Source organism: Chrysoperla carnea, chromosome 3 (genome assembly GCF_905475395.1).
Source record: "Chrysoperla carnea chromosome 3, inChrCarn1.1, whole genome shotgun sequence".
NCBI classification, from domain to species: domain Eukaryota; kingdom Metazoa; phylum Arthropoda; class Insecta; order Neuroptera; family Chrysopidae; genus Chrysoperla; species Chrysoperla carnea.
Genome location: NC_058339.1, coordinates 42,653,328 through 42,677,026, shown reverse-complemented (window position 1 = coordinate 42,677,026; position 23,699 = coordinate 42,653,328). Strand labels below are relative to the sequence as shown.

The 23,699-nt window shown below is 29.1% G+C and overlaps 1 protein-coding gene across 1 annotated transcript in view; it reads left to right on the top strand.

Annotated features, from left to right (window-relative positions):
* Window positions 1-23,699, top strand: part of LOC123296042 (potassium voltage-gated channel subfamily H member 8) — a 220,148-nt gene that overhangs the window by 195,738 nt on the left and 711 nt on the right. The window contains exons 11-16 of the mRNA XM_044877504.1: window positions 9,637-9,816; window positions 11,275-11,474; window positions 15,736-15,985; window positions 19,519-19,814; window positions 21,423-21,595; window positions 22,936-23,200. Coding sequence (XP_044733439.1) covers window positions 9,637-9,816; window positions 11,275-11,474; window positions 15,736-15,985; window positions 19,519-19,814; window positions 21,423-21,595; window positions 22,936-23,200 — 1,364 coding nt within the window. The remainder of the gene's footprint in view (window positions 1-9,636; window positions 9,817-11,274; window positions 11,475-15,735; window positions 15,986-19,518; window positions 19,815-21,422; window positions 21,596-22,935; window positions 23,201-23,699) is intronic.

Genomic DNA, 23,699 nt, shown 5'->3' with positions numbered 1-23,699 from the left:
ACACAGACGCACAGATAAAAATCCTTCTTCTTAAATCATTATCAAAGTAATGGTCAAGGACATCAGATGAGATGAAAAAGATACTTATAGATATATATCATTTTTTGGGACAAATTGGAAATATTTTAATTGAAATATTTGAGTTGAGTTTGTTCTTTAGAATTATTGTTTTGAATTACTTAATTATTTTACCATTTCACTTTTCAAAATGAATTAAGCCAGATTTATTTGAGCATTCAAAACCGTCAAACCACTTTGCAAATTTTCATCATAAATTTTTATATTATGCATCTATCTTTTAAGAAAATCCACGTAAAACGTATCAACATTCACATATCATTCACTTTTTATACGCACTATCGGCAAAAGTGGTATTTTTTTAACATAGAATTTCAAAACATAATGATCTAGTAAAAATCGAAAATCAATTTTGAAGAAAAAAGTTTGACCTCCATAGCTATAATACATATAAATTTTATGGTCCGTATATTATAGAGATAATATTAAATACTACAATTTAATAGTTCTGCAGATTAAAAAAAAATTCAAAATGTGTACGATAACATAACTCGAAATCTATATAGACAAAAAGTAAATTATAAGTACATTACATATAGTATTATAAACGTAGGTTCGTTAAAGATATATGTTATACCAGATGTCCTAAACAACCCTCCCATAGTATTCTTTCCATTTTTATCAAACAACGTCGAAAGACACTCGGTAGGAACTATTCGTTGTGTGCGTAGTCATGGTACGGACAATAAAATCGATGCCAACGATTCCAGTGAAAATTTTTGGCGATAAAGGAGGCTGTTATGACTAATTTGCAGTTCTTATAGAAAATGTTAAATTAAAATTATTGAAAAACACTAATTAATTAAATTTAATGCATAAAAATTTTGAAAATAAGAAATCAAATTGCACAAATATTATTTATCAAATGTAAATTATCATAATTATTTATTTAAATTTGTGAGACAATAATATTTAATTTTCAATGTAAATCATAAATGCAATTCATACAAGTATATATGCATCCATACAATTCTATAATTAAAGTAGTGTATCGTTACGATGGAAACGCCTCCTATAAAACTCACGCACGGTGCGAATATTCCTTTCCTAAATTTCATTATAAATGTAGCGCTTACTTTTTTTATTTACAAAATATTTTTCAAAAAATTTACGATTAAATTCTAGAAGTCTAGTTTAGGTACTAGTTTCTACTGTATGAAATAATTGTAGTAGTTTTTACACGTAGTCAACCCATTATGTGAGTACATTAAGTTTGGTTTGATTAAGATATTTATTATGCCATAACATAAAAATTCCATTGTACTTATTTTAAATTATCTTTATTTTCTTTAACTTCTGATAACTTTCACAACTCAATTTTTTTAACTGATAAAACATAAAATTTCGACGAAGAATACAAATTGACAGTTATAAAAAGATTTTTGCATTTTCTCAAAATTCATGGTAACGTGAATCAATTGAAATAGTTTTAGATTCCTAGGTAACCTAGGAACACGGCAGAAAAATTTATTTTACCAAATGAAATTTTTTGCATATAAAATACTTTTTTAATTGTCTATAAACTGTTCCGATAGATCCCTTTACTTAATTTTTATTTGACAGTAAACAAAAAAAGGTATTCGAATGTATTTTGGATTTTAGAGGTGGAGTTCATTCTATAAGCACCCTGTATACTAATTCACAAAATAGATTTACCTTTTTTGCCATTTATTTTCAAAATAATATTATTATTTCATAGCACACATCGTAAGTATGTTCAAGTACCCACGATCATTTATAAATAGAAATGTTTTTCAAACGTACTCAAAATAATGAGTGTATTTATAAAAAATATGAAATAATGCTTTTTATAATCATGCAAATAATTACAAAAAAAAAAACTGCTATGAACATTAAACTCTAGATTTTACCTTTAATTGTATTCCCATATTAAAAGTTCACAATTCATAATAATTACTCGCATGCAGCGACACAACTGCCTATGTTCACTGTGTTTCACGGATCCCGCGTCTTAAAAGGGGTGCCTTGAAGAGGTCAAATGCGCTTCTTTTTTTTTTTTGTAAATTATGCAAATTTTAGACTTTTTCCATAGATTATGTTCAATAAGAATGATTGTTTTAATTATCATCAACTCTTTTCTGATTGAATTTATTTATAGTCAATTCTATAGTTACCGGCATTCGTGAATTTGCCATCTATGACAGATGCAAATACAATGCTCGCGTTGTTTCTCGTGCTTTTTTGCCTTGCTACTCTCGACTGACTATGAAGTGCTTTGCGGTGGAGAAGACTCTTATACTAAATATTAAGAAATTGCCTCAGAGATGATGTAATGATTATTAAAACGACTCAGAAAATGTTTGAATGCCTGTTGATCCTAATTTTTCTTTGTGCAGTGGTTTCACAGAAATAATAACTGCTTGTTATTAATTTCTAACTATTCCTGTCATAAGAGCAAGCGCAGAATGAATTTTTTCGAAAATGAAACTGATCAAAAAATAATTTTAGAAATACTATGGGTCTAAAAAGGTTGAGCTATTTAACCAATATTTCTATTGAAAACGAAGAAGCAAAAAATTTAAAGTTTCTTATCAATGTAGTTGTAAGACACTTTAAAAAGAATATGAAAGCAAGAGGGACTTTAGTAATCACTAATATAATACCATTTCTATGTAGAAAATCGAAAAAATAGGCATTGTATGTATAATCTAAATAAATTTCAGCACTAAAGAATTTCATTTTTTTCCTTGTAAAATTGATAGGGGGATTAACATAGGAGAGGGTCCAATTTTTTCGATGTAACTCATGTAAATCGACAGTAGTTACGTCACAGCTCACAGGTCTCTATATTTGAAAGTCAACATTTAACGTTAACGACATGCAAATTTTTTCTTAGCAAAATGTGTGATAAAACTAGACTACGGTTTATGCAGAAAATGCAAAAACTATTTTCACACTACAAAAATTTCCCAAAAATATTGCTGCTTATAGCTTCCCCTTGTAACTATAGTTTTTCCTTAATTCTCCTAAGAATGTTGTAATTTCTCACATTATCAGGACTCAAAAAACACATGAACCAAGTATTGTAGTTAGCTTTTTGGCCGTGAGCTTGCAGGCTAGGAATACAAACAAAACTTTAAGTAAATTTATCGCACTTTATGTTTTATAATAATCTACAAAGCGAAATAAAATAATACATACACCATTTTATGAAAAAGTAAAATAAAACTAACAAATTCTAATTTCAAACATGAAATCGATAGACCTATCTAAAGGGTCAAAAATAGTTTTATTACCAGTTTCAAAGTATACAAAAATGTGTTCGTAAAAATGTAAAAATTTTGTTTGCAAATGCTTTCGTTATATGTGAACCCGTATGTAATTACAACAGACAGACAGGTTGTTTCTCTCTACGTAGGCAAACTACCAGTGTTACTTACAGGTCTTTAATAATAAATTTAACAAAATTAGTTTTTTTTAAAGAAAATTAAAATAATAATTTTAAAGTTGAATGAATAGTAACGGTTGTCAGACAGATAGAGCATTTATTTTTTAAATTTCATTTTATTTTACATCATAGAAATATTATAGTCTACATTATATATTCGCTTATATGAATGCGAATTGATAAATATGAAAATGTAAAATTTTTATTACGTCTGTAAATGTGTTGTGTTGTATTATAATGTTGATCAATATGGTATTCTCGTTAAGGGACTGACTCAATGACTGACTGGTTTTGTAGACAGTATGGAAGAGTGTTATACCTTGTATCAAAATTTAAATATTTATGTTTTTAAAGACATTCTTTTTTTATAAATAACAATGAAATTTATTCTCTCTTGATAGCACCTTCATTTCTACCTACGAGGTTTTTTTTTTAAATTTGAACATCAAACTACCGTCGACAATGTGTAACTATATAAAACTAAGAAACATAACGAAAAATTCAGCATTGTCAGTTTTCTAATGTCGATCAAAAGAAAGGTTTTGAAGATGATAACCCTTATTGATCGAAAATCAATTTTCAAGGTGTAAAATTCTCCCCTATATGTATGTAGTGTGGAGCTATGTAATATGAAACGAATATCACTTTTCATAGCTGTTTTTTTTTTTCATTTTCAATTTTCTATATATACTGTTTTTATAAAATTAAACTAATCACATTTTCTTATGTTGGTATGATATCTACGTTGCTGATTCTTTCAAACAAATAAATGTCTTTCTATACAATACAATAATCATTTCATTTATATACCGTGGGATTATACCTGTCTGCTGGTTTTTTTTCACTATTTCAAGGTGGTTGGTCAAAATATTAGAAAAAATTTGTGTTCGCAGATAAAATATATAATAAGATTTACATATTTTAGTTGGGTACACTTTTAATTATGTAAAATTATATGATGCCACCAAATATTGCGAGCTTATCACAAAAAATTATTTTTTTTTTAAATTTCTTCGTAGCTACAGTTTTATAATTTTTCAGCATTATTTTTTTACTTTTAGTTTAAATGATAGGTGGCAAGTATATGCTTGTGAATGGTGCGCACTTCGAACAATTTTTATGATAACTTTGTTTATTTACATGCGTGTTTTAATAATAAAGTTTGGATTGAGCAACAGACTGTACCTAAAAAACTCAAAAAAGCGATCACAAAACAATCATACAGAAAGCGCCAATATGAATAATCCGTCGCCAGTATGAAAAACAGTGTCATCACACCAATTTTAATAAAAACCGCGCTAGCCGTTCTAAGAAAAATGATTTCAAAATTGCAACTTCAGGACTTCAAACTACAACTTTGGCGTATAACGTCAAAACGGAGCAATTTTTACTAGGGCATGTATAACTAAATCGATTTATTTTGAGCTAAGCTATATGTAGTAGAGCGTTGTAAAGACTTTTTACTGGCATAATACATGGAAGCTAGAGAGGCGATGATAAGGTGTTTGCCTACTGAAATATGTTTATAAATGTTAAGACAAGGTTTTTTACGAATTTGACCTTATGAATGACGTTAAGTTTTTCAAGGATAGATTCATTGAAAGTGGAGAGCTTTATTATGTTGGTACTGCTCAATCTTTCATCTTTAAAGCTCTTTTTGATTTCAAAATATATATCCTACTATTTATTTATCAAGACTCTGTGAATCATCGTTGATATTTTTATCTGGCTTAATACCACTTCGCTGGATTTATTAGTTAAAGTCCACCAAGTTACCTTTCTTGTCTCGCTTATCCCGCTTCCATAACATTCGAAATAGGGGTAAGGATAGTTTTACACAGGTAAAACATATGCATAGAATAAAATTTTTTTTAAATGTTATATATCTTAATTCATTGATTGTATCAGAACAGGTAGCCATGAATTGTATATCGTACATATTTTTACAGAAATCTATAATTTATGGTTCAAAATGATATTCACAGATGATATTCTTTACCAATTATAGCTCATGTGTTTGTTTGATGTATGAGCTATATTATCGTACATGTTCATACAAATCCATTAGCTAGTGTTTGCGTGAAAGCTTAACACTCGCACAAACAAACAAAGAAACATCTTTACTTTCACATTTGTAATATACTTATAGGAATAGGGATAGATATATGAATAGAGATAGGGATTCTGTTAAAATTTTTACTCAAATGTATTTGACTTTCCAAATTTAAAGCAACGAACTTAAATTATTTTCTTTTGGAGAACCAAGATGCCTTGCTTTAGTTTGTGTAAACATTACACCACCGACCGGTGCGAGTGATAATTATATGTTATTTAATCCCTTTTTTTCCTTTATTTGTTATATAACATTTATATTAAACAATTTATTGTTTTTAAGAACCCAAGTAATAATTTTAAAATTATAAAAACAATAAAATTAATTTTTTTGATATCGTTTTGTTACAAACAAATTTAATGTTTTTTAATTACATTTATGCTTCTTTTTTTAACTCATTGACGTCGATATATTATTTAATATCAAATATCAGTAATTATTTTTTTTCTGTTATTATTATTATTATTTTTACTTTTATCATGACGTCAATTAAATATTAAAGTAAATATAAATAAAACTCGTATTGATTGTTGATATTACATCAACAATACATTTAATACTTCAGATTAATTTCTTTTTTTAATTTTTATATTCCCTTTTATATTGATTACATAAAGTTTTTTAATAAGCATCAATTTAATAAATACTCGAGAATAGCAGTGGTCCATCAATAGGTCATTTTTCCTGCTCATTAAATGTACCGTATTTGTAGACGCGTTTATTGAATTATAATTTTTACTTTTTATTTTTGAAAACATGCATATTCACTACAATAACCCAAAACTTGTTGACAATACATATTGTGTCCAAAAATAAGGTGACATTTGAATTAAAACTGCGCGCGTTTATTGTGCATTATGAATTCCTTCCGCTCGGCCAAACAGTCAACAAGGAATATTATTCGAACGTTATACGTCATTTGCGTAACGCTCTCCGCCTAAAAAGGTTGGAATTGTGGAAAGACAATTCATGGTTTTTACACCACGATAATGCACCATCCCATAGTGCACTCATAGTTCGTGATCATTTGCAGCTGTTCAGCAAGCTCAAAAGACCGCTCCGGGGAGGAGCGGTTCTATAGAGGAGATTCATGCCGTAGCGAAGACGGAACTGAAGGCAATCCCGGAAAGTGAGTACAACCAGTGTTTCGAAGATTGGAAAGAATAATAAATAAAGAATTTTCAAAATAAATACAATGTCACCTTATTTTTTAGGCATAGATTGTAGCAAGACAACGTCCATAAATTGTTAAAATTAAAAATACACAATTTCTGTGTTCCTTTTTAATATACCTGGTATCCTAAACGTTTAAAATATTTCAAGTTTGTATGACGCTCACGTTATTATCAATTAAATCAGGAACGTTAATAAAAATAATGCTCAAGTTTATTTACACCTATAACGAATGATTGATGACAGAAAATTTTTGAACATGCAAATCACATATATACCTACCAACATTCAAAATAACATGCACCCCACTAACGTTCAGTAAAAATGTTCAATAAAAAAGTACTTTTAGCTGTATTTATATGGTTCAGTGAAAAAATAGAATGTACAATATTTGTAAAAAAAAAAAAAAAGTATTGAATACCTTTCTATATTTGCTATACGTCTAAAAATCTTTCATTGAAAAATGTCAATTGAAAATTGTGATTGATATATACCACGAATTTGCAATTATATAAAGCAAATATTCACAGTTTACCTATCGACATACTCACGATAAAGGGTGGCCTCAAAATGAGTTTAAAAAAATGAAATGAGTTTATGAATGTCCCTCGTTTAATTAACAATACTAATTACGTTTAAAAAATAATATTTACCGTTTAAAAAAACCATCTATACCTGATTTCATAATTAAATTTGAAAATACGGACTAAAAATTTATAATTATTAACCAAAAAATCTGTTTGATAATTAAAAAAATATATCAAAAGGCCAGCGAGCGGTGAAAATGGAATCTTAGATGGTTTTATTACAATTTCAATGTTTTTTTTCCAAAATTTTTATCGTATGTCTTACAACGGTTCAAGTAATTTTTTTCGATTATATTTCCAACTTATTCCTCTGTATCTTTGCAGTACTGGCAGTGTCATGAAGCTAACTTTGACTGACATTGGCTCGTGCAATTAGAAATAGTGGATTTTTGAAAATCCACCCTTTTTTTTAAAAAGAAAGTACATATAATTATTTATCAAGAACGTCGCCGCTGGTGCGTTCCCTAAGAACCCGAAAAATTCAAATTAATCTGTGTAAAATAAAACTTTAAAACGCACGCTTTTGTGAGACAAGAGGAAGCAACTCGTCTGACTTCAGTCTACTAATTTTTTTTTTCGTATGAGTTATAACTTCATTATTGTTGCAGTGATTTGGGTATTGGTAGCACAGAAAATTGTGCCAAAGATGATACTTTCCAGCATGAGTAAAATATGCGAAAATATTAACTTTAATATTTATTTTCTTATAATTCATATTCTGTATCTTTAATCTTCCCCCTCCTCTCTGACCTATTATCTGGGGACGCCTTTTTATTTCTGACCATTAACACGACATTTATGACATTCAAATCAGGACATCCTGTAAACATTGTTATTTAAATAAACTAGAAAGTGGATATCGTTGTTTTTCAATAATATTGAAAAGCACCCTTAAGAATTTCATCCAATATTTATTGAAAGTACCAAATTTATTATTTCGATTTTTATGTTAATTCAAATACAGTTTTATACAGTTTTAATGAGTGATATCATTTGTACCCACACTTTATAGGCATATTTTTGGTATTCTTTTTTCTTCTTTTCTATGTTTCACTAAACTTTGTAATACTATCATACTAAGAAAAAAAATGTTAAACTGTGAAAAATGAAAAACACATTAAAAACCAACGAGTCCCTTTGTCTGATTTTTACGGCTATTTAGAGGCTCCTTTTTGATAGAGCTGTATTTTTGTTTGTAAAAGGGCTAAAAAATTTTCGCTAATAAGTTTATCACTAATTCTGAGAATGATATATGGTTAATTTCATAAAAAATGTATCATGAATGGAAAAAAATATTACTGTTTTTAATAGTAAAAACACTTTAGCACGGTACCAATACTGCAAAACTTTTAGATTTCAGTATCCTCAGGTCCGTAACTAGGGCGTGGCAAAGCAGGCACCCGCACCGGCGCAACAGAAATAGAGGCGCAAACTAAACGTATGTTTTATATTTTAAACAAAAAGTTAGTAAAGAAACATGTAAAAGGCGCTCACTAATTTACATAAAGACATAAAGTCAAAAAAATCGTTTTTTTGTTAATACAGGTAAATTTGATTCGATTTGATTGGAATTTTTTTTGAAACCCACTAATTTTGTGTCACTCTTTTCAGCTGCGATGTCAGCTGAAAAGTGTTTTCAGTATTTTCGCTAGCTATCACATATGTGCTTAATTCCAGGACCAGGACTCCACATTCTTGAAACCTATTAAAGCTAGGTTAATTTTGAGGACAAGTTTGAAAATTATTACCCAAATTTAGTAGGATTACATACTTGGTTTATTCAAATTAGATAAAATTTGGATGTGATAGAGAAAAATTAAATTTTTTGGATTCTGATGACGTCATATAGTTCAAAAATTCGTTTTTCTCATATAACATAGGCAAATTTGATCATCGATCATTGAAATCGAGCATTGTTTAATGCACCAACGGGGAAAATTATCTCCTCATAATTTGCAATGTTCACAAAGTTTATAAGTAAATACCTTCTAGAACTTAATGTAAAAAACCGCACCACGATCCATCTTATTTTAGAAAAATGTTAAATTTCCTCGTCTAATATGCATAAATTGAAAACTGAAAACATTTTTATTTAATAAAATTTCATTTTAAAATTGTTCTCCCTAATCACTGAGTATCTCATTTCATATAGCAGCAGACAATCAATATTTCATTATGTTTCACAATCAATTTTCCACTTAAACAAACATAATGATCGTAAAAATACTAATTATTTTGTTTTCATTGCGTGGTTTTTTTTTCTTTTTTTATTGTAGGGTGGATTCATACTTTAGCTGAGCGTTTAAAAATATCAGTGAATAACGTATCACATAGTGAATCATATATAACAGCTTTATATTTTACATGTTCAAGTTTAACAAGTGTTGGCTTTGGTAACGTCTCAGCAAATACAACTTCAGAAAAAGTATTTAGTATATGCACAATGTTAATTGGAGGTAAGTATACCCTAAATGCCATTTAAATATATGGCAATTTTATCAAGACTGTTCACACTTTTGATTTTTGTACATAACTTTCGTTAATGTAGAGAAAATGTTTCGAACAAAAGTTGTTTGTCTATAAAAAAAAAAATAACGTTCTAAATGGAAACTTAATAAAACTCAGTTACGGACATTCTTTTTTCAGCCCGCTGCGATATGTAATACCTATTCCGCAGTACGCAGTGACGAGCAGTGTGACAAGAAACATTATAGCAATTACCTACACCTATACTGAATAGGATCGTAGTTCAATAATGTGCACTGATAAACGAGCCAAAAATCATGGCGGGGAAAAGAAGTAGCATTGCGACATCTGCAATGTAGTATGGGACTCAAGACCATACTGTCGAGCTGAACTTTCTATTTACTAATGTAATTGGCGCCAAAGTTTTTGTACCATACAGTGTTGTAAACAATGTCATATCTATGGATCTTAAGGCAATATTATATAGAGTACTATCAGATATTTTTTGAGTATCTATTACTATACCATACCAACATTGTTATAAACGCCATACATTTCTTACCGTGATGCCAAAATAATTGAAAATGAATTGATTGAAATATGAAGGCTAATTGGTAGAATTTTTGTGCTTTATATCTACGAATTAAACTTCGTGCAAATAAAATATTTCACTGTTAAATTACTCATTCGACGAAATGTTAGTCCAGATATCACCACAAAGTAATTTATAAAATTTAGTCCGTTTATAAAATTGACTACACAAATTTCTCAACCTTGACGTCAACTGACTTTGTATCATCGCCAATCAAACTCACAATCAAATACCTTATGGAATTGAATTACCACTTTGACATATTTACAAATACGGAGCCTCTTATACATTCCATGCATGTTCTCCCCTTTTTTTCGGTTGGATTTTATGAAAAACTGAGACTAATATATGATTAATTCAATAAGATTAAATTTAAAAGCAAGATTAAAATCTCGTTAATAACCTATCAATCAATAGGATATTTTATTCTAATTATTACAATTTGACTTCTTGTAGCCTCTATTTTCACAATCGGAAAATTTGCCGATCATGATTTCGATGATCACTCGATGTTATTAGTAAAACACTGTAAATTACCATATTTGTCACCAGAAAATAAGCAAAATTATTAGGAAAGTCACTCATGTTTTCCACAGCCATCAAGCCAATGCTGCTTGGAATATCGCTCATATCGCCAGACTTCGGTTAATCTTTCGAAAACTATATTCATAAAATGCTTCGTTGCATGCTCGCGCTAACATACCCTATATAAGTCGACAAAAAGCCCAATGTTGTAAAAAAAATAGGTCGGAATAATATTTACTTAAACTGTTTAAAGGGTAAATAAATAATAACATAAAAACTATACATTGACAATTATTTGATTTGACGTAGAAAATGTTTTTTTTCTTCATAGCATTGATGCATGCTGTGGTGTTCGGTAACGTAACAGCTATCATTCAACGAATGTATTCACGACGATCATTGTACCAAACTAAATGGCGTGACTTAAAAGACTTTCTTACGCTTCATCAAATACCCAAAGAGTTGAAACAACGTATGCAGGATTATTTTCAAACGATGTGGTCCCTGAATCATGGTATTGATATTCATGAGGTATGTATAATGTAATAGATAATAATACATATTATATTTATAACACACATATAATGTAGATGACGCAGCTTTATCATCCAAACTGATTTATTATAATCACGCTATTACAAGACAACGCAAAATTAACGTTAAAGTTAGAATTGTTATTATACTGTTTTAACACGTTTTAGCATGTATATCTTCAATATTTTAATATGCAAGGACAATAACAAGCCATCTGCTTGAAAAATTTCATAAATAAGTACAAAATCACCAACCTTTAGCCTATTAGCATTCGCGTTTTGGCATTTTGCTCACGTGCGACTTATATATCGAAAACGGTGAGACTAGGCGAAAAATGCCAAGGGTCAAAAAGTGTTTAGAATATTCCAAAATAAAATATCATATAGTTTTCAAATCCTATTTTTAACCAGAACCACAAAAACATCTTCAAATTCGTCAATAATGAATTTTTGGCAAAAATCCGCAATATTTTTTTTCAAATGCTTATTTATATCTCTAAGACGGTGAAGTAAAAAATGTCACAGGTCAAAAATATTTATAATTGTCCAAAATATACAATCCAATAACTTTTTTAAAGGTTTAATAAAGAGAATATGGGTGTCCGAGAGTAGGGAACTTCTGCCCCGCCGCAATGGCGTAAATCGAAAAAGCACAAGCACTCATGTATATCACATTTTTGATTACACTCAGACAAACATTTTCCAGTAGCTCCCATAAAAATCGACGAGGAGACAATTCATGAGTCAAATGTTTCATTTTCTACAGTAGTTAGGCATTTCAAACCAAACATTAAAGCAACGTAGGTCACGACAAAAGATCTAAGATTATTTAGAATATAATCAATTACTCAATATGCGATAGATGGGAGCTCTATTATTCGTATAAAGAGGTCGCAGTCTGTACGATTCTCATACAAATTTACTAATTCAAATGCACAATCTAAAGGGACTAATCTTAAACGCCGATCCAAATTCAATAGGGCATGCGAGAAAATGATCAGAAAAATAGAGACCAAAAACAAAAGCCGAGAGATTCATAACGATGCCATTCAGATAACCAAAATATATTTAAAATTTTAACCAAAATATATTTAAAATTTCAATCTCTTAAGCCTTTCGTTCAAATTATTTTAATCAACCGGATTTGAAATATGATCGCAACTTGTAGATGGGAAAATAGAATAATAATAAAAAAAGAGACAAAAATATGATATATTTAAACATGTATATGTTCGTTTATTTACATTAAGACACGATGACAAAGATAAAATCATGCGTGGAATATGGATTTATTTTTTATACTATCCAAGCACAAATGAAAAAATTCTTTTATGCAACACAAACCATGTACTATCTATATATTGTATTTAAATATTTTTTGAAATATTTATAAAGTAAAAATATTATTGAAAGTGAACTTGGTAACGTTATAAAGAATTTAAAGGCTGCACAATTTTTTTATTAAAGTTGAGTTTGGATGAAATTGACTAAAAGTTGGAGACACATTGAATGGTTCTGACCAATATTCTTCGAATGCTGCAAATCAAAAGTCTTCGATATCAATCGAAATGTCCTTAACACAAAGAAAATGGTTTTAAAATTGAGTTCAGACAATACTTAATATTTCCATGAGCGTTTTGAGCATATTTTGTTTGTAATCTCTTAAGATTATTACCTATTTTTTAGTTATTTCGGGTACGGAATTTTAAACTCGCACTTGGGACATAGCTAAGGACACTCTCCATTAAATTGCCTTTCAAAAGAAATAAAAAAAATCCAAATAGGTTCATCCGTTTAGGTGCTACAATTCCACAGACAGACAGACAGACAGACGGGCAGACAAACAGAAAGACAGGCAGACACATAGACAATCCTTTTTTTATTCGGGTGTTAAAAGTAGCTTTCAGACAAAAATCGGTAATTTCAATTTTCCAAACATTAAGGGTATATATTTTTTGTCGAAATTCTCGGAAATGGAACCAAAACAAATGCATATAGTCTACTCACTAACGATCTCAACATATTTATACATATTTTCAGAAAAAAGCGTGTGATGTGCACTGCATCAGGGCAACATTGAACTTTTTTTTCCTCTTACAAATGGTATTGTATTTTCTAGTTTATTTTACCGGAGTGTTTTTATTATTTTAGAGTTTTTATTAACTTTAATTTTTTTTCATTGCTTTTAGTACCATTATTGAATGTAATAGCTCCAAGGATAAATACATTCAGGATATAAAAAGGAAATAAAATGTTATAAATATACATAAACAAACTTATTGCATTACACGATATTTACTATTTTTACAAATCGTTCGATGCTATATTATAGCAAAATGTTATATTAACTAATACATTGACTACTCAACGTTATCCGTCTGCTTCGCTGGGCATACATATTATCTCTTGCTCGTCCTGCTAATATGTCAAGCAAAGAAGCATCGAATCGATAAAATAAATATTTTCTGACAATTTTATCTCAAATGGATTAGTTGTTAAGATTCAGTTACACGATTACATACAGACCCGCCAACGATTATATATATTTTTACATATAAAGATTTATTCATAAAAGAAATATATATAAACGTTTTTAGGATTTATATATTTTAAATATATCATATTATCTATCTACTAAATAAGATAAAATCGAAAACAAACTTAAAGAGATATAAAACTAATAAAAGAAATGATGGACGGAAATTAAATTTATTCAATTACTATCAGAGACAGTGGCGGATTCACGTACGGATTATTAAAATGTCATTTTATATAGTTTAACTTCAAAATAAATACTTAAAAATCTCAAAAATCTATTTTTTTTTTTAAGTGGAAAATGATAAAATAACCTTCCCCCCTGGGTAAATAAATATTTCAATTGACTGAAATGGATTTATTCTCCTTGTTAACTCAACTATTTAACAAAGTTTTCGATCCAGACTAGAAATTATTTGGGGATCGACCATGGTATGCATCTGGACCTTGTTAGGTCCCAATGTGGGATGCCTCGTAAAGAAATTCTTATAGGGGCCCAATTGGGTCCATTTTTCCCAAATGGGGTTTGTGTGGGTCTTAAATGGGAAATCTCAAAATGAAAATAAAATATTATTGTCATTTTCAACTCAAATCTAAAATTCAACTGTCCAACCCATTACTCATGTTCTCGAGCTCAACTCTACAAACATTAAAACTCACCGTTCTTATCCTTCCAAGCATAACCTATAACCCTTTTGACTAAAGTAAAATAGCAAACGATAAAACAGTTTTCCGAGAGTATAGGCATTGATGTATTTTTGATGAAAAAGAGAAAACGAATTATTTAAAATATAAACTATTCCAATTGGATAATTCAATCAAAAAGTAGATTAATAAATTTCTTTGGCATAACTATCCAATCCCTTCAAGGCTAAATTAATAAATAATCTATTTTAAATCAAAAGAAACAAAATTCTTCCTTGGCTCAATTAGATAGAATAGAACACACATTCTTTTAAGGAAATAACATTTGCATTTAATAATGAGACACATCTGACTCTTTGACAATAATTAATTTACCAACCATCTTTTAGACGTTCTATCTGACTTGAACTATATTTGAATCAAAACACACCTTAGAATAGTAAAACAGTTATTGACTAGTCGAATCATTTGCTTTTTTTGTTTTTGTTTCACATTGTGCTCGAAGGTCGAGAAGGTACAGGAGTATTTAATAGAGGAAGAAGTGGTAATTTGAAACCTAGTTAGAATGTCTCAATTTATAATCGATATTGAATGCTTCACAAGGTATTGAAGTTTCCAACTCATTCCATTAGACATTGAAGTTCAGTAGTCAGTTAGTTTACTATCATATCAAAGAAAGGTTACAAAAATATCGTAAACTACTAAATGAAGTAGTATTTCAAGCGCGGAGCCAGATTGAAGCTCATCACGACAATAAACATGAGTTTGAAGACACCATAAACACTCAAATAGTTAGTTCTAAAAACATAATGTTATAAAAGCACATCGTCACAAAAAATAAAATTTAAGAGCATAAAAAAAGTATACTATTCATTTACTTAAATCGCTCATAAAAAATTCCAATGGACGCCACGTTCTTAAATTTTCTGGATCTGCGCTTGTTTTTTATTAACTATTTATATCATATTTTTGTAACCCTTCGATTGGGTTTCCAAATTACCACTGCTCCTCTACTCTTTTTTTTTCTTTTGAAAAAGAAATACATTCATAAAATCGTTGTATATTATAATATTTTACAGACACTTAAAGAGTTTCCAGAAGAATTACGTGGCGATGTCTCAATGCATTTGCATAGAGAAATCTTACAATTACCAATATTTGAAGCAGCTTCACAAGGATGCTTAAAACTACTATCATTGCATATACGAACAAATTTTTGTGCGCCAGGAGAATATCTAATTCATAAAGGAGATGCACTCGGATACATTTACTACATTTGTAATGGTTCTATGGAAGTTGTACAAAATAGTATGGTTGTTGCTATACTTGGTAAGATTTTAATTATATAACTTTTTTATTACAGTTTGTATTATATTTTGTTTCAGTATTTTTATATTTTATGATTAAAAACAAAAACGTATATACAGAGTATCCATTAATAATGCAAAAAAATGCAAGGCATGATTCTTTGTTTGAAAATGAGGTCATATACTTCTATGGTAAAATGGTCATATTCCTCTATAGAGAGACACTTTTCTTTTCCGAGGTATATCGATGATAATTTTTCGAACAAAAACAATAAGAAAGATTTTTTTTAGATTACATCTACGACTTTTTTCATAAAAATAAGAAATAAGGTTCATATACCTACAAAATTTTTCCAAAACTTTATTATATCAAAACTGTAAAATATGAAAGGTATTTATATGTTCACACAAACTTATTTTCTTATTTCAATAAAATTAATTTTATTTCGAAATTAAGCAAATTTTTTGAATTTTAATTTTTTGTTCGAAACTGTATTATCGTATATCCCGAAAATGGAAAATTTTTGACAAAAGGATTTTTTTTCTGTACTTTTGTGCAATGAATCCAGCCTTAAATTTGTTTGCAATATTATCGGGACACCCTACATTTGCAGCTACTGTGACTTTTATCCAGTTTAATGAAACTTTTATAAATTTTGAACTAGTTTTGTAGTGTTATTTTCTGTCACCGTTTTCTCGCATTCGAATGTAATACAACAATCTTTCTATTACACCGCCGTATCTTTTCTGTTCATCACACGCAAAGCAATCTATAAACAGACTGACAACATTCAAACACACATGCCTAATATTTTCATAATTTATTTATATAAAATTGCACATGATTTCCTTTTCAAGAAATATAAGCATCTTTATTTTATTATATCAAATTTCAGAACACCTAGCCAATATTGGGACAATTGATTTTACACCGGTTTTTAGCTCGAAAATTTTTTATGTGATAGATGGTATAATTTTTTATCCAGTTTTTGGCAAGTCATTCGTTAGCTTCGATACTTGCATGAATGTTTTAGTATAAATTAGTAACAATTATAGTTACACAATGTAATTTTCCAGAATTTTAGAAAGCAATACTCTTAGAAAGCAGTAATTTTCCAGAAAGCAATACTCTTAGATTAGATTCTGATTAGATACATTTTTGAAGTAAAGACAAGGATATTTTGGGTACTTGGTATTTTACTCACACTTTAAGAACACTTTTGAAGGACAGAATCAATAATTATGGACCAGGCTTTCTGAAATTATCGCATATTTCAAGCAAGGCATCTGATAGGTACCCTCTAACGTAATGCGGATGAGAGTGTAAGTAGCGCATTAATTGAGCCTTCAGAGCGCTTATCGTAAATTATTATCAGAAAAATTTATTTCGATTTAAAATCTCTGATGCTCAATTATTTCAGTAACAATTTATTACCATCTGTAATAAATCAATTTATTGCCAATATTACTTTTATTTTGGGTCATGTTACTTACATTCAAAGGACAGTCGTAGATGCAGGGGCGAAAAAATGTTACAAAAAATAATAAAATAACGAAATAAAAAGTATTATTTTTATGAAATTACAGGCAAACTAAGTGGCTTATTAGTTAAAGCGTTTGGGCTGATGTTGTGCATAGTAAATGAATCAAGGCGGTGTAAACAGCCTCTCAAAATAATACAGGAGCTGAAATATTATGTAAAAATGGTGATAAAACACATGAAGGGTATATCAATGCACCTCTGTCGTCCGACTGAGTGTCGACACTGTTGAAATTGACCTACCTACCTACCTTAGCTCCTATAAAATTACAATAATATTTAAAAGTCTTAGAGATGTATAAATAGAACTTTATGCAGTTAATAAATTATCTAATTATCGTTAATTATCTAGTGTCGTTAAAGACACTAGATTCCTGAGAATGTTTTTTAGTCGTTGTCTATTTCCTGTCAATACCCTCTTCTAGATTCGCCCCGAGCTTTGATGATATTTATGTTTAATTTTCTCGGATTATATCACTAATTGAATAAATTAATTAAAATCGTGAAAGTAATTTTAATTACTTGATTTAATTTTTGTTCAACTAAACACGTTAAAAATTCATTTTTATCCATTATATTCACTCACAACGTTCGATATTAGATCTAATAAACACAATTATTAAATAAAATTAATATATATACACTGCGCAAATTTATTAAGAGACGAAAATTTGTACACAAAATTTTACTTAACTTTCAAACAACTGTTTCTCCGCGAAAAATTATCAGAACTTCAATAGCTCATTTGAAAACTTGTACTTTCTAGTTTTGGCATCTATAGGTCAAAAATTTTGATCACCCCTTGCCGCTTATTATGGAGGGTGGAAATGGTAAGAAATGTAAAAGGCTACAAAAATTTTAAAAATTATTCTTCAAAAAATTTGTTAAGACCGCTCGAAAGTTTGTTTATTTTTCTTGAAATGAGCTGAAAAAGTTCCCGAATGAGCTTTTTAAGTCAAGATATTCGCAGTCCAAGCAATTTTGAGATTTTAATATTCTTTTATCTACGGTAATACACAATTGTATTCAACTTTATTAAGCTCGTACGGTAATTTTTTATAGCCTATTTTCAATAAAAATAAACAAACTTTTCAGTGGTTTAAAAAAATCATCAAATTTTCTGTAAAATAATTTTTAAAATTTTGGTACGCTTCTAAATTTTATATAAAATTTAGGGAAAACTTCTCACCCGTTAAACCCCACGTGCAAATCGGCAAGGGGTGATAATTTTTGATCAATGTATGCCAAAACTAGAAAGTACAATTTTTCAAATGAGCTATTGAAGTTCTGAATTCGATGATTTTTCGGGGCGATAAGTCTATTTGAAATTTAGATAAAATTTTGTTCCCTTAATAAATTGGCGCAGTGTATATACTTAGACATACTCTTACATAATTGTGAAGTTTAATATTAATAATTTATACAACATAATATTTATTCCCCATATAACTTACCCACAATTACGTAACACTATAAAGATACAACCAACTTCCTTAAGTGTTTCATGTCAAACTGTCTTTAAATTTTCATCGTTAGTACGGTGATACCTATAAGCTGTACATAAAGTTCGGCAAATTCCGAATATTTCCATATATATAAACATTTAATCGAAAAACGAAGGTATACTTTTAATAAAATTAGATTTTCTCACCTCAACTTTTCAACTTGTTTATTTTAAAAACTGCAAGTGAAAAAATTCAAAACATGACAATTTTTCCACGTGTGGACTTTATACTTTTACTATTCAATTCTTACAATTTGAAAGAAGGTGGATTTCGAAGGTAGTTATTTTCAAATGAGTATTAGCTCGATGGCAGCTCTCAAAAGAGGAAATCTTAAGTAAACACGCACCCTATGACTAGGATGTCAAAATGGAAACACTGAGAGTGGGATTTAAATTTTGTATGTTGGTAATTTAAAAGTACCAAATTTTGCTGTGCATATGAAAATGTCAGGGGTTCTTAAATTTTACAAATTCCATTTTTAATTGGTTGATTACTTTTTGTTGATCATAGGTAAAGGTGATTTAGTTGGCAGTGATATAACAATGCATTTACAACAATATGGTAACAATGGTGGCGCTGGTGTTGGAGGTGGTGGTACACAACAATGTGGTGGAGGTGGTGCTAATAGTGATATAATTGTAAAATCAAGCAGTGATGTTCGTGCATTAACATATTGTGATTTAAAATGTATAAATATACAAGGTCTAATTGATTGTTTACGATTATATCCAGAATATCAACAAGAGTTTGGTAATGATATTCAACATGATTTAACGTATAATTTACGTGAAGGATATGAAGCTGAGGTACGATTTGAGTTTATATATCTAACAAGTGAAATTTACAAAATTTAAAAAACCCCCAGCAAATGTGATTTATTCCTTGTAAACCGATTTTTGGAAACTTAAAAAGCTTTTAAAGCTTATTTAGGGGATACGATGCCACTGAGAAACACACATAAACACAAATAAACACTTTAAACTTATAACACTCCTTCTAAAATCAATATCAAACTGACGGAAAAGGACATCAGATGAGATGAAAAGAATACTTAGAGAGCTATCATTTTTTGGGACAATTTTTTGGAAATATTTTAATTGAAATTGAAATATTTGGGCCGACTTTGTTCTTTTGAATTATTGTTTTGAATTACCTAATTATTTTACCAAGGTTAGGTCAAAGATCATATTTCATAGGAAAATCTAAAGAAAGAGGCACAATTCTGACTATGCTTTTTTCTCCACTAACTCTGCGAGATCTTCAAGGTTTGCCATACTTTTGGAACACTCTGTATAAAAACCGTAGACTTATATTTCACCCATAATTATAATATTAGCAAAGTAGTGGTATATATCATTACCATATGAAAACTTCTGAAATAAAACTCATGCACGGTGCGAATGAATTATTTACAAAATTAGAATTTAATATGCCGTTTGTAGTGTAGTGTTCGTAGACTTGAAAGAAAAACTTAAAAAAATGGAAGACAAATTCACCAAACTTTCTAGATTATGACTTTTTGTCTTTTTATATTTGAGTTGGAATAGAATTTGAACTGAATATAAGATTAAACTGAAGATTTTCGCAAAAGTACAGCCATATGAACAACAATAATTCTCAGGAACCACATTTATAATACTTTTGACCTATCTTTCGATGCTTAAATTTTAAGTGCGGAGCTACTGTTTGAGAACCAAAAACATAATAGCAGTTTACTTATTTTTTGCTTACCATGGTTCAACACCTTATAGGGAGCGAAAAATGGTTTCTCGGTAAACTCCATTATCTCGAATATTTAATATTAACCAAAAAGGATTAGCGTTTGTGAAATCCTCGACAAATAATAAATTTTTTTTTAATTACTCTTGTAAATTCATGCCTGAATTAGTTCAGAAATTGTAATAGAGCCACCTGTGGGGCTTTGATCAATAAGGCGCACAGTTTTTTCTCGATTTTCTAAATAAATATCAAGTAATTTAATAAAGTTAATTAATGAAAATTGATATTTACGCAAAAAATTATGAAAAATTGTTGATAACTCCTAATTGTTTGAATGTGGATATATCAATCAACTTTTAATTTGAACCCATAAAGTCTTACATACCAATTTTTTCACTCATCAAACCTTTTAAATGTATTATCATGAACATAGTAAAGCTAAGTAAACGAAGAAACCCATTATAACGATATTAATATCATCCGAAAATTAAATTATTAAAATATAAGTACCTCGAATTCAATTAGAAAACAAAACTTGACGCAGGAAACATTTATACGCATTTATAAACAATATTAACAGTCAATCAATATTATCAATATTATTAAACAATAGTACCTATAATGATTTTAATAGGTAATTGTTTGTTGTACATATTTATAAATTAATATAGGTGTTGTTTTTAATTTGAGTATAGCAAGAGTCGGAAATGAATGGTGTTATGTCATTAACATTACCCTCAATTAGTGAAGATGATGAGAATGCTCCGGAAGAGGGTGAGACATCGCCCTTATCACCGAATCGTTCACCATTACATGCAGCATCCACAGTATCAACTAACAGTCCACGACATGCTAAATTTAATCTCAGGTATTAAAAAATATTATTATTAAATTATGTAATGTACATAGTTTGTTTTTTATATTCTAAGTATTCCTATTCTGTTTTATTTTTGAACATGTAATTTCTTAGTTGATAAAATTTTTTACAGGAGACTTAAGTGTAAAATAACTGCAATTATTTACTAATTCGTAAAGCTTCGTATTTATTAAGCTAGTTCCCTGTTCCGATTTTACCACAAGGGTGGAGGTTGCCAAACCCAAAGTTTTCAACTTGATGCAACCTTCGAAATACTAAAAATCTTCTATTTCAATAAAATTTTTAAATTAGATGTGTAATCACGACGCTTATAAGCATATACTGATAAAGAATAATAACAGATTAAAAGAAATTTTTCCGCATGTGAAACTTGTTATAAGTAGACGAATAATTGCATGCCTAATGGTCCCCAGCTGCCGAAGAAATTTTTTTTTTTTCATTTGAAATGAATAAAACATGAACTACCACGCTGCAAGAACGACTTATTGGTTTGTCAATCACGTGATCCTTTAAGCTTTTTACATGCACAAATTGTGCGGTCTTAAGAATTCTAAATTTTTTCTTGTGAAGTTCTAAAGATTGTTTTTTGAGCCGTGCTATATGATTCACATTTTTATGTTTATAAATTCATTTGTAGATCCAAACCCAATGAAACACACTAATTAGGACGCTGTGGTTAAATCCGAAGGTCCTGGTGTTTTCAACTACGTACATGCCTACAAAAGAATATTCCACAATGATATTTTAAAAAGTTAAATGACCTAATATGCAGTTCTTTTTTATCAGTTTAATAAAACACTGGTCATACCCTTCAAAAATTTTACTTTGAGGACGTAACAGACAATTTTACTCTTTGAAAACTTCGAAAGAAATCACCAGTATATAATTATACTTCTATTCAAAGCCATATATACTTATCTAAACATATTTGATGTTGCACAAACGAATATTCGATCTTAAAACTCGAGTTCCGTCTTTCAAACCTTTCTACGCACTAATTTTACTACAAATGTAATTAGATCGAAAATGTTTTCTTAACAAAATTAATTTTGCAAGATTTTCACTAGAACTTAATTTTAACTGATTGAAATTCTTTGAATATAAAAAATAAGTTATATTATTATTAAGAAAATTTAATTAATATTTTATGTATATTTTAGAAGTAACATTTTAAATTTGTTTATTTTAATTGGTTTTTCTTAGAAAATTATTAATTTATTCAATTTATATTTTTTATAAGCTATAAGAAAATTCATTTCCGTAAACACAGTCTATAAATTTTTATTTGCTAAACACTTTTCTTTAAATTAATTTTAAAAATTTGCTTACAGTCGACTTGAAGAATTACGGGGAGAAGGAGGTCGACGAGGACGAGCCGGTTCTTTAGCATTGGTACGTGAACGTGTTGAACGACAACGAAGTGTAGTGGTACCACCACCTTTTTATGATCGACAAAGTGGCACACCTCCCACTAGTTCTTTAGACGGATTAAATCTCGAACTACGTGGTGAAGTTGAATTAACTCGAAATAGTGTTGAACGACTTGATACACAAGTTTCAACATTACATCAAGACGTAGCGACACTCAGTATAGAGGTAAAATTATAAACGATTTTTGCTTTTTAGTATGTCTTAAAAATCATTACAATGGCTTTGGACAACTAGTACAGTAAAGATGTTACAAATAAAGGAAAATGAAAGAAAATGCTCACATTTTGTTAAAAACTCAATGGATGTGTTTTTTGTCAAATATCATTAGTTACGCATGAAACTTGAATTACTTATGCGTTATAAATGTATAATAGTTTTCGATTATTTGACAAACATTTAACACTTACGTCATACAAATTGCCTGATTACTAATTTTTTTAGTGAACTTTGAATGGGTTTCAATATTTCAGAAAATGAAGACAAAATTATTTTCTCCCAGTTTAAACCAATTTATATCCTTCCAAAGTTTTGAATTTAAATGTGAAATGAAAATACAGAAAGCTTAATTTTACCCTCCAATTTCATCAAAAATTTATTTAATTTTTTACCAAGCGTACATCGAAACATTTTTCTCTTACTTCTTGTAATTATATATTATTCTCTT